This window comes from Petromyzon marinus, chromosome 17 (genome assembly GCF_048934315.1).
Source record: "Petromyzon marinus isolate PM22_M1 ecotype Great Lakes invasive population chromosome 17, UKy_Petmar_22M1.pri1.0, whole genome shotgun sequence".
In the NCBI taxonomy this organism is placed as follows: Eukaryota; Metazoa; Chordata; class Hyperoartia; order Petromyzontiformes; family Petromyzontidae; genus Petromyzon; species Petromyzon marinus.
The window spans coordinates 19874867-19888672 of record NC_133683.1 but is presented as its reverse complement, the minus strand read 5'-3'; the positions used below and the strand labels follow the sequence as shown (position 1 = coordinate 19888672).

The window sequence follows — 13806 nt, the reverse complement described above, 5'->3', positions numbered from 1 at the left end:
TTGATGTGACGTCACATTTCTCAACCCCCCCCCCCTCGTCACACATCGTCACAAATGTCTGACCCCCCAGGTGTGTGACGTCATTTATGGACGGCCTCTAAGTCACAATTATGTTTTTAACAGACATCTCTCATCCACATACAGTATTCCTCTGGTAGTCTATCGCCCTATTCATGCTTGGAATAGAATGGCAAACTTCAACATGTCTCACAGTATGTTGATAAACAGTAGAACTGTAAAACAACGGAAGGTGATTAAATGGGGGGTCACAAAACAGCATGACCATCCTGCCTTCACGTGTCTGTTCCGGACCAACTGCGGCCAGCTATGTAATTGCTCCAGTAAAGTTGTGGTATTTTGAAAAGTACCTAGAAATACACTGTTTCTGACCACCGGTATCATAGGGGATTTTTGGTAGTGCATTTGAAAGTACGGTACGTCTTATGAATTATGTTTATTACACGCTTTTATTGAACTCTATCTGTTGTATCCTCAACTCTGTTGTCGTATCCTCAAATCTTGTAACTCAATTTTAACCCACTTCCCAATGTCGTATCGACTAAAAACTTGGTCTCTCTCTCTCTTTTTCGTCTATCATAGTTGATGATGACCATGGCACGTTTGTCATTTTGTTGAGTTTTGATGAGTGCACAGATGGCTGAACAGGCCAATCCGAGCCCAGAATTCTCTGTGGCAACACCTGGACAGGTCAGGGAGGATCGAGAGCTCTGAGGTGCAGCCACAAGTCACACTGATGACAATACTATATTCTATCATTAAAAAAATATATATTTTTAAGCAATCTTTTTTTTATATCTTATGTTTCGGCTTGGGTCTAATTGTCCACGCTCAACTCACGTTGGCTGTAAATCACCACGGGTCCCCTTACGTTGTGGCAAGCTTCGGGGCCACTTCCTGGAGTCGTGGAGTTCTGCCATTACTCGTACAGTACATTTCATTAAAAGCGTGTTTTTTTTTTAAAGTACTTTTAAATATTACTTATTTTTATTCCTTCTTAGGCGATGGCCAGCTGAGATATTGTAACTGAGAAGTGGGAAACGAGAGAATCTTCGGTGGAACAGAAATACTGGCACAAAAATACAGGGCACACATTTGCACTGTGTGTTGTTCTACAGCTTTAACTTTTTTTCCTTAATTTCCCAGCATTTCCCGGAATTTCAATATAATATTTTCAGTTTTGTTAATCTGGATGAGCCCCCCCACAATATGCTGTCAGTCATTGGGGGGGGAGGGGGGGGGAGTTTGACCATACTCCACCACACTGGTAGAGGAAGGCTACTTGTGTTGTGGCCGAAACGTCGTGAGAATTTTATTCTGTTATTATTTTTATTCTTTTATCTCCATTCTACGTGACTTTACCGAAAGAACCCAGAAGATGGATCCCTGCAGTCACGGAAGCTTTCAATCGAAAAATGGTAAACTGGGTTTGTGAGTGGATTGAATCAGAATCTTTGATTGAGGTGGGGGTAGGCATGAGTCAAAAATCAAACGGAGGAAATGTATGTTGGGTCACAGCCTGTTTGCTAACCAGTGTCAATGCTCCACCCCAACTGCCCTCATCCTTACTGTAAAGTGCTTTTCCCTAAACGGCAGTGACATTGACAAATGTGTTTCAGTGTTCATTGTTGTCGGTTGTTTTCGTGCTCCACTGCGAAAACAGCCCTCGCTGAATATTTATAGGACCTTTTTTTGCTGGTATCAAAAGGATGAAAAAAATAGGCTTTATTTCTAATTTCTGCCAATAATACAGGAGGTATTTCGATGTTAAAACACCAAATACCGTAGATACATAGGCACCAAGTCTGCATTAAACCACACATGCTTGTGAGAAAACGTGCAAACAGACAAGGATGCCTTTGGTGTAGTCCAATCAGTTTCAACGACGATGCATACGTTATAACGTTCTGACCCGCCCTGCTGGACATCTATGAAATAACTTCACAGCTCATCGGATTTCTCCAGGATAAATGAAAGATTCTGATTCTGATCAAAGCATGTTTGAGATGATTGGACACCTTCACAAAGCGGGGACGCGAGTGGCTCTTGCAACGGCAACACTTTATTCGGAAGCGCTCTTCTGGGCAAGCTTTCTCGTATCTCTGCAACAGTGACCATGAGTTTAACACGTAGATCCCTGAAGTGTGAATGTGTCGTAATCCTCCACCACCCGACACAGCTAGTAAGGTTTGTCACGTAAACAACACGCACAAATTAGTTACTACTTCAGTCCACCGGTATGTTGGAGAGTAAATCCACAACATTTACCATGAGATGCCACATTGGCCATGAGACACCACACGTCGGCCCTTCACGTTTATTTAATAGGACACACGAATAGATTTGGAAAATCGAAATTGCATAGCGCTAATTTGTGTCAACAACGCTTGAGTGTTTACAGTTACAATATTGCAAATTCATCACAGGTTAAGTGCTATAATGTGATATCGTTTGGGTTTTACACCTACTCTCGCCTTTCCATACCTGTCAACCCCGTATCAGTGCCTACCTTATTACAGACCAATTCAGAGTTTATTGGTCACCCCTTTCCTTATAAATCTCAATGTTCATCCTACGAAGTCCCATCACAAGGGAGAAACACAGATACATTGTGTTGCCCGTTTTGAAACGGCTGTATGCCGTATGGACCTGAAAACTCTATTTCTCTGTTCAAGAATACGGGGTAAACCCTATGGGTTTGACAGCTATGCATTTGTGGTGTAGCACAAGTCAGAGACGGGGTACTTGCAGGAGGCACCTTTTATTGTAACACCCTTAAGTCGTTCACACACAGGATCGCCTCCTTTCTCGCTCCCGTTGCCGTAAAACCCAGCCCAGACACAGCCCTAACCGCGTTGCACCGACGGCGTCGACCGAGACAGCCAACAACTGTCCGACCGCGCAATTATCGAGTGAAGGCGGCAGCGACAAAGGCGGCGAAACGACAACGACGACAAGACGAGTCCACTCCCAGAACCGGCAGCCTGGAGCTCTCGCTCTCTGCTGCTTTTATTCTACTCGGCGCGGCTGGTGCCTCCCTTCTCGAACTCACTAGCGGGTTCTAGGAGCTTCCCGATGGGGTCTTTCGTGACCCTTGCCCCAGTTCCTTAGCCCTGCCGGCACACCCGTGTACATGCTCGCCGGCGTGTGCGCTAACTGTTGGACAACAGTCGGCGCTATGTCACTACACATTTATAAGTATTTGGCTGCTATAAATATCCACGTGATAAGCCACTTCGATGGGCTATTATTTGTGGCCGGGTGTCGCTTCTGAAAAACAGAGCTATAAAGCTCGGTGGGCCTCACCTGGTAAAATAAAAAAAATAGTTTCGTATACTGTGAAAAAGTTTCAAACTCATCTGATTCCTCCAGTTTAAATATTCCGATTATTTAGATAATATGAGAATAGGTTTTCCCCTTTTTTCAACGGTTTTACTTAACTTGACTCCTGTGTCGTGGTCAAATCTTGTAATCTACATTTCGTCCACTTCCCATTGCCCAATCAATTTCAAATTTTGCACACGTACTCAGATCCGGTGACAATGCATGCCTGTATCAAAATCGGCATCAATTAATTAATTCGCTACTTCAAGGCAATTGACATTTTGTATGGACGCCTTATTATTTATATGTTTGTGTAGGTAAAAAACGCCGCGGTCCCTAAACTCTCGAATCGCCTCACCCAAGAAGCAGGCGCCACGTGTCTCAGGCGCGCCTGCTCCGTGTGAACGAGTTACGGGCACCCTCACTCCACACAAACAAAAGTTGTACATTGAAGATCTCCATATATATAAAAGACAATGTGTCTGTTCAAAATGTTTAGCGTACTTCCCGACATGCAACAAACTCGACATTTGCCATGTGGGTACTTTCCAGACTGTACACCATGAAAAAATTATCAAAACACACTTTTGTTTTTGTTAGGGGGGGGGGAGCTCAATAATGTATATATTTTTTGCACGGCAAGTGAGCTATGACGTAAATCTGTCACGTGACCCTCGCATGTGGAAGCGTAACGCATTGTAGTGTAGCGGTTAGCGCGCTGTATATGTCTGTGCGTGTGTCTGTGTGGAAGCATAACGCATTGTAGTGTAGTGGTTAGCACGCTGTGTATGTGTGTGTGTCTGTGTGGAAGCGTAACGCATTGTAGTGTAGTGGTTAGCGCGCTGTGTATGTGTCTGTGTGTGTGTCTGTGTGGAAGCGTAACGCATTGTAGTGTAGTGGTTAGCGCGCTGTGTATGTGTCTGTGCGTGTGTCTGTGTGGAAGCATAACGCATTGTAGTGTAGTGGTTAGCGCGCTGTGTATGTGTCTGTGTGTGTTTGTCTGTGTGGAAGCGTAACGCATTGTAGTGTAGTGGTTAGCGCGCTGTGTATGTGTCTGTGTATGTCTGTGTGTATGTGTCTGTGTGTGTGTCTGTGTGGAAGCGTAACGCATTGTAGTGTAGTGGTTAGCGCGCTGTGTATGTGTCTGTGTGTGTCTGTGTGGAAGCGTAACGCATTGTAGTGTAGTGGTTAGCGTGCTGTGTATGTGTCTGTGTGTGTCTGTGTGGAAGCGTAACGCATTGTAGTGTAGTGGTTAGCGCGCTGTGTGTGTGTCTGTGTGGAAGCGTAACGCATTGTAGTGTAGTGGTTAGCGCACTGCGCTACGAACCTGACGACCCGAGTTCGATTACCGCTCACGGCCACCACCGGTGATGATTATTTTAACCGGTCCTGGGTCGACTCAGCCTCAAATGAGTAACTGCTGTGGTGTGTCAACATCGCCACTGGGGAGACAAAGGCGGTCGTGCGTGGTGCTGGCCACCCACCCCCTCGTGTGCCGTGCCGGCCTTCATAGGTGCTCGCTAACAGCACTTGCCCCCGGGTTCCTCCAGTTTAAATATTACGATTATTTAGATGGTTAATATCACATCATGGGACCTTTTCCAGTACCAAAATATAAGAATAGGTTTTCCCCTTTTTTCTGGCAACAAAACAGGTGTTAATGGGCCGTCCATAAATGACGTCACGCGATTTTGGACGATACTTGACCCCCCCCTGTCGTCACACGGCGTCACAAAAAGTCAGACCCCCCTCAAATATGACGTCACAAGGCTCTGCCCCCCCCCCCAAAAAAAATAAAACATGCTTCAAATCGCTTTAAACTATTGTCATTGTAGTGCGTATTTAATGTGGCGCTGCACTCTGATGTAGGAGAAAACATTAAACAGTCTATTTAATTAAGTAGAACGTGTTTATATTGATAAAGTTGTGCATTTTGATGTGACGTCACATTTCTCAACCCCCCCCTCGTCACACATCGTCACCAATATCTGCCCCCCCCCCCCAGGTGCGTGACGTCATTTATGGACGGCCCCTAAGATGTTAAAACGCCAAAATGAAACCTTTTACAAGGAATCATGTCTGCATTAACCACAATAGTTGTGGTCAGAATGCAAACAAAAAACACACTCTGATAACATATGCATTGTCTTTGAAACTGGTCCACACCAGGGACAGCTGCCACTGCTATTCATTGGCGTAAAATAAAATAAAATGTTTTCGCTCCGGATGACGCAGGAAAGTATTATCTGTATTTTGATTTAGCGTGCTTCTATTGTTGTGGAGTACCTCATGCAGCCAGCTATGGCTCTAGGATTTGGTGTTTCATGTTATTTATGTAGTTTATTGTACAAATTCGGTCACAGTCCCTGTGATCACTGTTACGTTGCAATTATGGCTTTTATTTTTTGGTGATTTCGAAAAAGTTTTTTGGTTTGGACATGTTTGTTTTGTTGTAGTACGGAGTTAGACTGATGGCCTTAATCTAAGTTTTCTTGTGGTTGTTGTTGTTGTTGTTTGACTTGCATCCCACTGGGATTTTTTGCACACAGCGTTGGTGTACGGTGCTTTTTTCTATTTGCACAGTCACAAAGTCACTTTAAGATGTTTTTCTTGTTCGTGTTTTTGTTTTTCTGTTTGTTGTGGTTGCACCCGATTCAAGAGCCGAATGGCTCACAGGGCTATACCAAAATAAACTGAAACTGAAGACTGAAACTTTTGAGCCTTGAAAAAAGGGTAAAACCTATTCTCACAGTTCGTACCACGTCACGCACATGGATGCTTTGTATGACGTCACTGGCGTAAACAATTTGCACTGCGTCCGAGGTGGCGACGGTGCGTCACGCACGCACATTCGTCGTGACGTCACATTTCGCTTCACTTCTTTTTTTATCGCGCACGCGCGATTGGTCGAGAGCGACTTTTAAAACCACGTGGTGTGTGAGTGTGTGGGGGGGGGGTGAGAAAAGAAACCCTCCAATCGCGCGTCGAGGAGAGCGGCCCCGCTGCCCGCCTGTGCAGACTGGGATATTAAAAGCACGCGGGCGGACGAGGCGTAGATTCATTTGGCGGAGACAGCAAAGGTGGGGAGCGGAGCCTGTAAGGTAACGATCGCGCCCAACACACGTCACCTTGTTTTTGCTTCTTGTATTCGTTGACGACATGCGCGACGAGCGGAGGATTGGCGGTCGTACAGCAGCGGGGTCCCGCTCCCACCTCGTTCTGATACGGTGCTCCTATGAGTGGAATGTGTAACCGAGGTGACATTGCTCACGACATGGCCTGTACAGTATGTTTACAAGTAAGCCAAACGCTTAGTCGATGAGCTATGCTTTCACCGATCGTGTGCCTATTCTCGTTTAAAAATATACATATAGAGTAATGTAACGTCGCTCAAGTTTGTGAAAAACATTTTTTGTTATGCCCCCTTTAATGCAATCGTGACTATACTGTACGAGATACGTTTCGCCTTTTAAACTTCCCAAGTGTAAAAATGTCGTGTTGAACCTCTACGTGTAACGCTACTGATTGGATCGACAATATCCACTTTACGCGCTAATTATTGGGTAGGGACCCTGCAGTAAATTTGGCAGTTGGCCTTTGCCGTGCATTTGTGCTAGTTTTTTTTTAAAGTCTCCTTTAATTCGACATTTTCAGCGCTTTATAACTCCCACCCCGCACACACAACAACAAGATGGACGGGGCTGCAAGATGGAGGCGCGCGTTAGAATCCGTAGCGCGGATGCGCGCGCGCCGCTTCTTCCCCGCTCCTCATTGGCCCCGCCGTACCCCCCATGTGGCGCACGCGGAGCCAATGGCGTTGCTCGTTAAACACGCGGTTTGCCTGTGCGAGCTAGGGAATGTAAAGCGGGTGGTGTGCAACGTGAAGCACGCCTGGCGCAGTTGATATTGAATCTGGCCCCGCGCGTGTTGCCGTTGGGGATCGTTGTAAATAAAACTGTTGCTCTTAAAAGGTTCTGATTTGTAAGTTGTATATGGAGGGGATTATAACGAGGCTCGCTCTCGTACCTCGGGCTGTGCCGAAGTAATGTCACTTTATGGAAGTTGGGCAGCTCGTAAGAGCCGACATTTGCTTGCATTTTTAAGTAAACAAATTTCCTTCCGCACTGTAAAATAACAAAACCCATGTCCGCCTAAATAAACAGCTGTGGCTCAAGACATAAATAAGTCCTACGTCTATTAACGGCGTATCGGCATGGGTTGTCGTTTGACCCTACATCGTCACCCTCGCAATCTGAATATGTAAATTAATGTTCGATTTAAAGCTTTCATGACTGCAAGGATTCATCTTCTTTGGTTCTTTCGGTAAAGTCACGTAGAATGACTTTACCAAAAGAACCAAAGAAGATGTAAATTAATGTACATGTGGCCGGGTTCATGGGGCAGCGTGTCATCGCGACCATATCGCATTGTACGTACGGAAATTATCGTGATTTTAATGCAACGATTTTATTGATTGGTTTATTTTACGAAACGCAAACCACTTGTTTGCAAAGTGTCTGGTCCCCACCTTTGCACTTGAATTATATTACTTCATTGTGGCAGAGTGACGCCCACAGATTAATGCAAATGCCTGTCAAGAATACAATATTACACTGCAGATTAGCGGGTTTTTGAGACCTTAACAGTGTAACATTTCGTACGAGTCTACATTCGTGTCCGTTATATTTAATCGAATTTATAACAAATGTAAGATTAATGCGTTTGGGCAACTCCACAGGCCAGTAGGCCATAATACTAAACTGGTGTTGGCAAATAAAATTACTGCCATGTTCTTGGGGTAGTAAATATCCCAACGGTCAATAAACATGAAGCAATGTTCTTTGCACAACTTTTATCCACACATTGTAAGAGATTGTAATAATATATGCTCGCTTTGGAATGTCTTGACAATGTATGAACCAATGTATGTTGGGATGCAAGCTGCATTGGCATTACTTATTTTTTTCTACCTACGTGACTTTACCGAAAGAACCAAAGATTCTTACTTGTAACCTTACAGCATATGGCCTATGGTTGGCTCACCTCCTTGTTTGTTTTGTTTCCAGGATTTTCCATAGGTTAGTCTTCTGCCAGGTGTCAAACATGAGTTCATCCAGTCGAGTTTTCATTGCTCGCCTGGGGCCACATGTCAGGACCAAGGATGTGGAGAAGTTTTTCAAGGGCTACGGAAAGATTCGAGACATTGACATCAAAGCAGGGTTTGGGTTTGTGGTAAGTTGACGAAGTCGTTGTAGGTTGAACAATTGTAGCAGGTATTTTATTAAACTTGCAGGCAACAGAGTGCAGCAAAGTCCATTGTGCTCAATGTCTGTGCTCCCTGTCTTCAACCCGCACAGAATGGCGCGGTGAAGTATGGTCTAATAACCCCCATGGCCCTGAACTTCGTGTGGAGGCCAACAGTGGAATAACAGAGCTGTGCCTGTACATTTTCCAACAGCGTTGCAATCGCGAAAATATAGAAAAAATGTTGCTTAAAATAACTTTTGTTTAATATTCATATTTTATTGTACGACATGTCAGGTACCCATCATCCAAAATCTGCATGTTTGCGTTTTACAGGAATTTGATGATTGCAGAGATGCTGATGATGCAGTCAGTGACCTGAATGGCAGGGAGCTAAACAATGAAAGGTTTGTTTATTGCTCTTATCCTGTAAATGTATATTGTACCACATAAAGTTACCTGTGTGGTGGTGTCTCAACAGTGAAAGTTACTGTTGTATGTCAATAACTGGCATTTTTGTATTATTCCATGGAGCAATATACCCTGATTCAGTCGGGGCTTTCTTTGTTTCGATGAATGACATTGAGGAATTTGTATTACTTGATTGGTCAACTTGGGAGTCGGCCACGGTTCAAATATGGAAATAAGTTTTTCCCTGACCATTACCTTGTAGGCTTCCATACAGCTCATGAACCCACTCGTGAAGATAAAGCATTCATGCGCTTGCTGTTTCCTAACTCGCTTTTGTTCGGTAGAATGACAGTGGAACACGCTCGCGCTCCCCGGGCTCGCGGAGATCGCATGGACACGTTCGTGCGCCGGCCCTCGGGCCCTCCGCCCACCTACCGCCCTCGTGGAGGAGGACCATCGTCCAGCTCCGCCAGGTAATGATCATCCTCTGTTACCTCCTCAAGTGTTTTTGTGTTTACTTCGCTGTCGTCGTCCCTCCCGCATCTCCGATTGGAACGGTTGGCTACGTTACGGTGTGACAGAAGTTATATATTCAAGTGTAAAAAAATTGTTTTAATCCAAGTCATCGTGGGTAATATTTCTCTGATAAAATTGGGTGCACCTGTAATGTGGAATTTTATTATCAAATGCCGTATTCCCAAAATCGCTCCCCTCCTGCTCTTGCATTTCGTAATTTTAAGAAATAAAACAATCACCATATGTATACGTATTAAGCCTTGTTAAAAAATGTTGTCTCTCCACCTATTTGTTTCGTTTGCGTAGTTTACCCATCTATACATCTTTTAACAAGAAGATATAGAGTGACGTTTCAGGTTTGTAATTTTTTGAATGTGCTGGTTTTATTACAGTAGTGGTGGCAGATATGGACCTCCAAGCAGGACCGATCATCGCCTGGTTGTCGAGAACCTGTCCTCCACTGTCAGTTGGCAGGTATAACTAATTGTCGAACGATTCTTTGAATTTTATAAATGTTTGAAACTAAGAAATGTTGCTAAATGGAACTATGAACTTTGTAATTTAAAAATGATTGCTTTAAAGATGAAGAAACAATTTTTTTAGTATTTGTGAAATACTGATTTGTGTGTTTGTGAAGTGCATTTAATGTAAAATGTCAAAAGTGTTATATTTTTGATTATGATATGTGATTGTAACCAATGTTTTATAACCCCTTTACCTAGCAGCCTCGCTCTGCATGGCTGCGCTAATTTGCAGGTTTTTCGCTAAAATGTGTCGGATCCACCGGGCAAGGGTCGTGCGGGTCGTTGGTTTGGCCACGTCGCTGTCGCGGGGTTGGTCCGATCAGGGTCTTCAGAGGTCCACAAATTGCTCCTAGTCGGATGGCGTCCCGAGCAGCGGAGAGGATCGTGCCTAGCGTTACTGGAGTCGAGAGGGGCCTTTGCCTGGGTCTGCTCGTGCGGTTCGAGATGGTTTCTGGCTCCTTGCTGGCATTCCGGCCGGCGGTAACGGGCAGAGTAACGCTTCATCCGGCGAGGCGGCGTCCCCGAGGAGCAGAGTCCCCCTCCCGCGGGCGAAAGTGCGTGTCTTCGGTCAAAGGGGTCCTTCGTGTCATACGTGCTCGTGTCAGGCTAGTGGTGATCCGTTGGTCATCCGGAGCCTCTTTGTGGTCCTGTCTGGGTATGACATCCACATATAATGTTTTTTTTAATTAAACTTCTTGCTCTCATACAATTCTAACAATTGCATTTTTCATGTAATTTTTTGTGCAATCATTAACATGCTGAAACACATTTCTCTTTGATAAATGTGATTTTGATGGGAAATGTTTTGGCCCAGTGTAAAATACATAGAATTTGAGCATCTTGTGTGGTGTCATTGCAGGATTTGAAGGACTACATGAGGCAGGCTGGCGAGGTCACCTTTGCTGATGCTCACAGGATTCATCAAAATGTTGGGTAAGTGGTCATAGATGGATTAAAAAAAAATACGAGTAAAATTGCCATAACGTCTTGGGATAAGGTGATAAATTATGAATAATTTTTGTTATATTAATTGTATTTTTTGTCTTTCTACAGAGTGGTGGAATTTGCTACAAGAAATGACATGAAGAATGCTATTGACAAGCTTAATGGAAAGGAGATTAATGGAAGAAAAATAAAGCTTGTTGAAGAAAACAAACGCAAGAGGTACGTACTGAACCTTGCATTTATCAAAACATTGACGTTCACAGAAGAATGTAAGATCTATTACACGACGGAGTTGTGGTCGGTTATCGTTGGGTGACAACCTTGTGTATTTGTGTGCGATTCTTGTGCAGCTCCCGTAGCCGCTCCCGCTCGAGCAGATCTTCCCGGTCTGATAGCCGCTCCCGGTCGCGCTCCCGCAGCTCCTCGCGCTCCCGCAGTCCCCGACCATCCCGGCGCTCTCCACCAACCCGGCGTTCCCGGAGCCCCCAACCGGCCAAGCGCTCTCGCAGTCCTCCGCCGAAGCGGGGGAGTGGCAGTAGATCGCCCCCCGCGGCCGACCAAGCGAATAACAAGCCGAAAAGTTTGACCGTTCCGTCGCGTTCCCACTCTGCTAGTAGTGGAGAATAGTTTTTCAGTGTGGTTGTGGGCAGGGGTTGCTTGTGTGTGGGTTATGTACATTTCGGGGTCTGTATTCTGAGCACTATGTTTAGGTTGTTGGAGTCAATTCACACGAGACAATTTCCTGATATCAAAACATGCAGCGAATGTCAGCGCCTCCTAAACAATGAACAAGAGGTGTTGAATTATTTTAAAATGTTTATACTTTGAAGTAAGTAGTCCTGGTATTTGGTCCAGCTTCATATTTATAAAGTAATAATATGAATTGTCACATTTAAATATCCCTTCAGACAAACTGATGGGTAAATATTAACATTGTTCATTGCAAAGAGCTATTATTTGCTGCATTAAAGGTGACCATTACCCTGGAATTTTGTACAGATTCTTGTTTTGGTATAATTATCTTTTGTGAATATGCCAGTAGATATTTGACATGTGTGTCAGTGGGTGTCTGTGCATCGCATGCACATAACTCCTTTTAGTTATTGCCGTCGCAATTTTTTATTAACACAATGTTATTTGTGTATATTTTCAGTTACGAATAAAAGTGCATGCGTAAACTGTAAAAAGTAAACCTTGCGTCTGGTCCTGTTAATTAAGTCTTGTAGTTTTATAATTTTGATTTACACAATGTTAATAAAGTCAATTACATTCCTTTTCATGTGTTCTGTCACGTGAGTGGTGCACAAGTAATGGAGAGAAAGAACCAAACTTATTTGTGGATTCTATCTTGATTTGAAGCTTTCGTGACTGCAGGATTTCATACTCTTAGGTTATTTCGGTAAAGTCACGTAGATCGGAAAATAAATAATAGATGACGTTTCGATCTCACCAAGAAGCGGTCGTCCTCTGGTGAAAGAGAAACATGCTTGTGTGACGAGGCATATAGAGGGGGGGGCGGGGATACAATTCAAAGAGGGCTTGGGTGACGGCGAGAATAAATGTGACGAGGAAGCTTGCATATCAAACGTAACAAAATTTAGAAATGTAATGCAACTCGAGTCGGCTAACAGTTCACTGTTGTTAGCCGGCCCTCTCGAGTTGCATTACATTTCTAAATTTTCTTAAGTTTGATATCTAAGCTTACGTTTTCTCTCAAGCCCTCTTTGAATTTTATCCCCACCCTCTCGCCCATTTGCGGCCTCCCCTCCCCCTCTATATAGTTGCCTTGTCACAGATGGCATGTTTATCTTTCATCTGAGGACGATCGCTTGTTGCGATCGAAACTCTGTGATCCACAAATATCTGCGTTATTTGTGGATTACAATTTGAAATCCAATTCGATGCTGTGAAAAATGTTCAAAGCCAGTACAAGCTCATGAAAAATGTGGAATGCCCCCACATTTCCTTTGCATGAACTAAAAGCCAAACCCAATTTTTCTGGGTGCGGGGTAAGAATGGCTCCAGCAAAATGTTACGTTTTATTTTCCAAGCCAAGCGTGTTGCCACCCATATATACGGTTAATGAGGGATACTTGTAAAATTAATATTTTTTCTGGCTAGTTTAACCTTTAATGTTAACTACCAATGTGGTTTGGGAAGGAAATTAGGAAAAATTGGCTGGTGTTTAAGCATTTGATTTATTACAAATAAGTGCACAATGGTAAAAAATTAAGACCTCTAGTCTTCTGAATACATACTAAAAAACTTATGTGAAATCACCACTAGGTGTCACTAAACAGTTCTATTCAAGTAACTTAAATGGTAAGAATATGGTAGTTCAATCTTGATTTGAAGCTTTCGTGACTGCAGGAATCCATACTCTTTGGTTCTTTCGGTAAAGTCACGTAGGTATATATTATTTTATACCCTACCCATATACTCGACACTATATAGACAAGCATAACCAAACCTGCCACTTTTCAAATTTTCTTGCTGTGGTTTTCACACCTGATGATGATTGCTTGTGTTGCAGTTGAAACGTCGTGATAATTTTATTGTTTTTTATTTTATTATTTCCCTTCTACGTGACTTTACCGAAAGAACCAAGAATATGAATCCCTGCAGTCACGAAAGCTTTAAATCAAAACATAACCAAAGAGTTAACATTGTGCTTGTCTGGGTATTGTTGAGTATATGGGTAGTGTTGAGTCTATGTGTAGTGTTGAGTCTATGAGTCTATGGGTAGTGTTAAGTCTATGGGTAGGGTAGAGTGTGGGCAGTGTTGAGTCTTGTGTAGTGTTGAGTCTATGGGCAGTGTTGAGTC

At 43.7% G+C, this 13806-nt stretch overlaps 1 protein-coding gene across 2 annotated transcripts; it reads left to right on the top strand.

Moving 5' to 3' along the window:
- The first annotated feature begins 6285 nt into the window (after nucleotides 1-6285).
- Nucleotides 6286-12257, top strand: SRSF5 (serine and arginine rich splicing factor 5). Of its 2 annotated transcripts, none has more exons than XM_032955847.2 (8): nucleotides 6286-6443; nucleotides 8409-8574; nucleotides 8923-8993; nucleotides 9342-9470; nucleotides 9909-9987; nucleotides 10897-10970; nucleotides 11091-11201; nucleotides 11333-12257. In XM_032955847.2, exons 2-8 carry the CDS (start codon nucleotides 8446-8448, stop codon nucleotides 11607-11609), a joined length of 870 nt encoding a protein of 289 aa, XP_032811738.1. In that variant the 5' UTR covers nucleotides 6286-6443; nucleotides 8409-8445; the 3' UTR covers nucleotides 11610-12257. The 2 variants fall into 2 exon arrangements, with proteins under 2 accessions (XP_032811738.1, XP_032811737.1); XM_032955846.2 differs by having other exon boundaries at nucleotides 9906-9987.
- Nucleotides 12258-13806: the final 1549 nt, after the last annotated feature.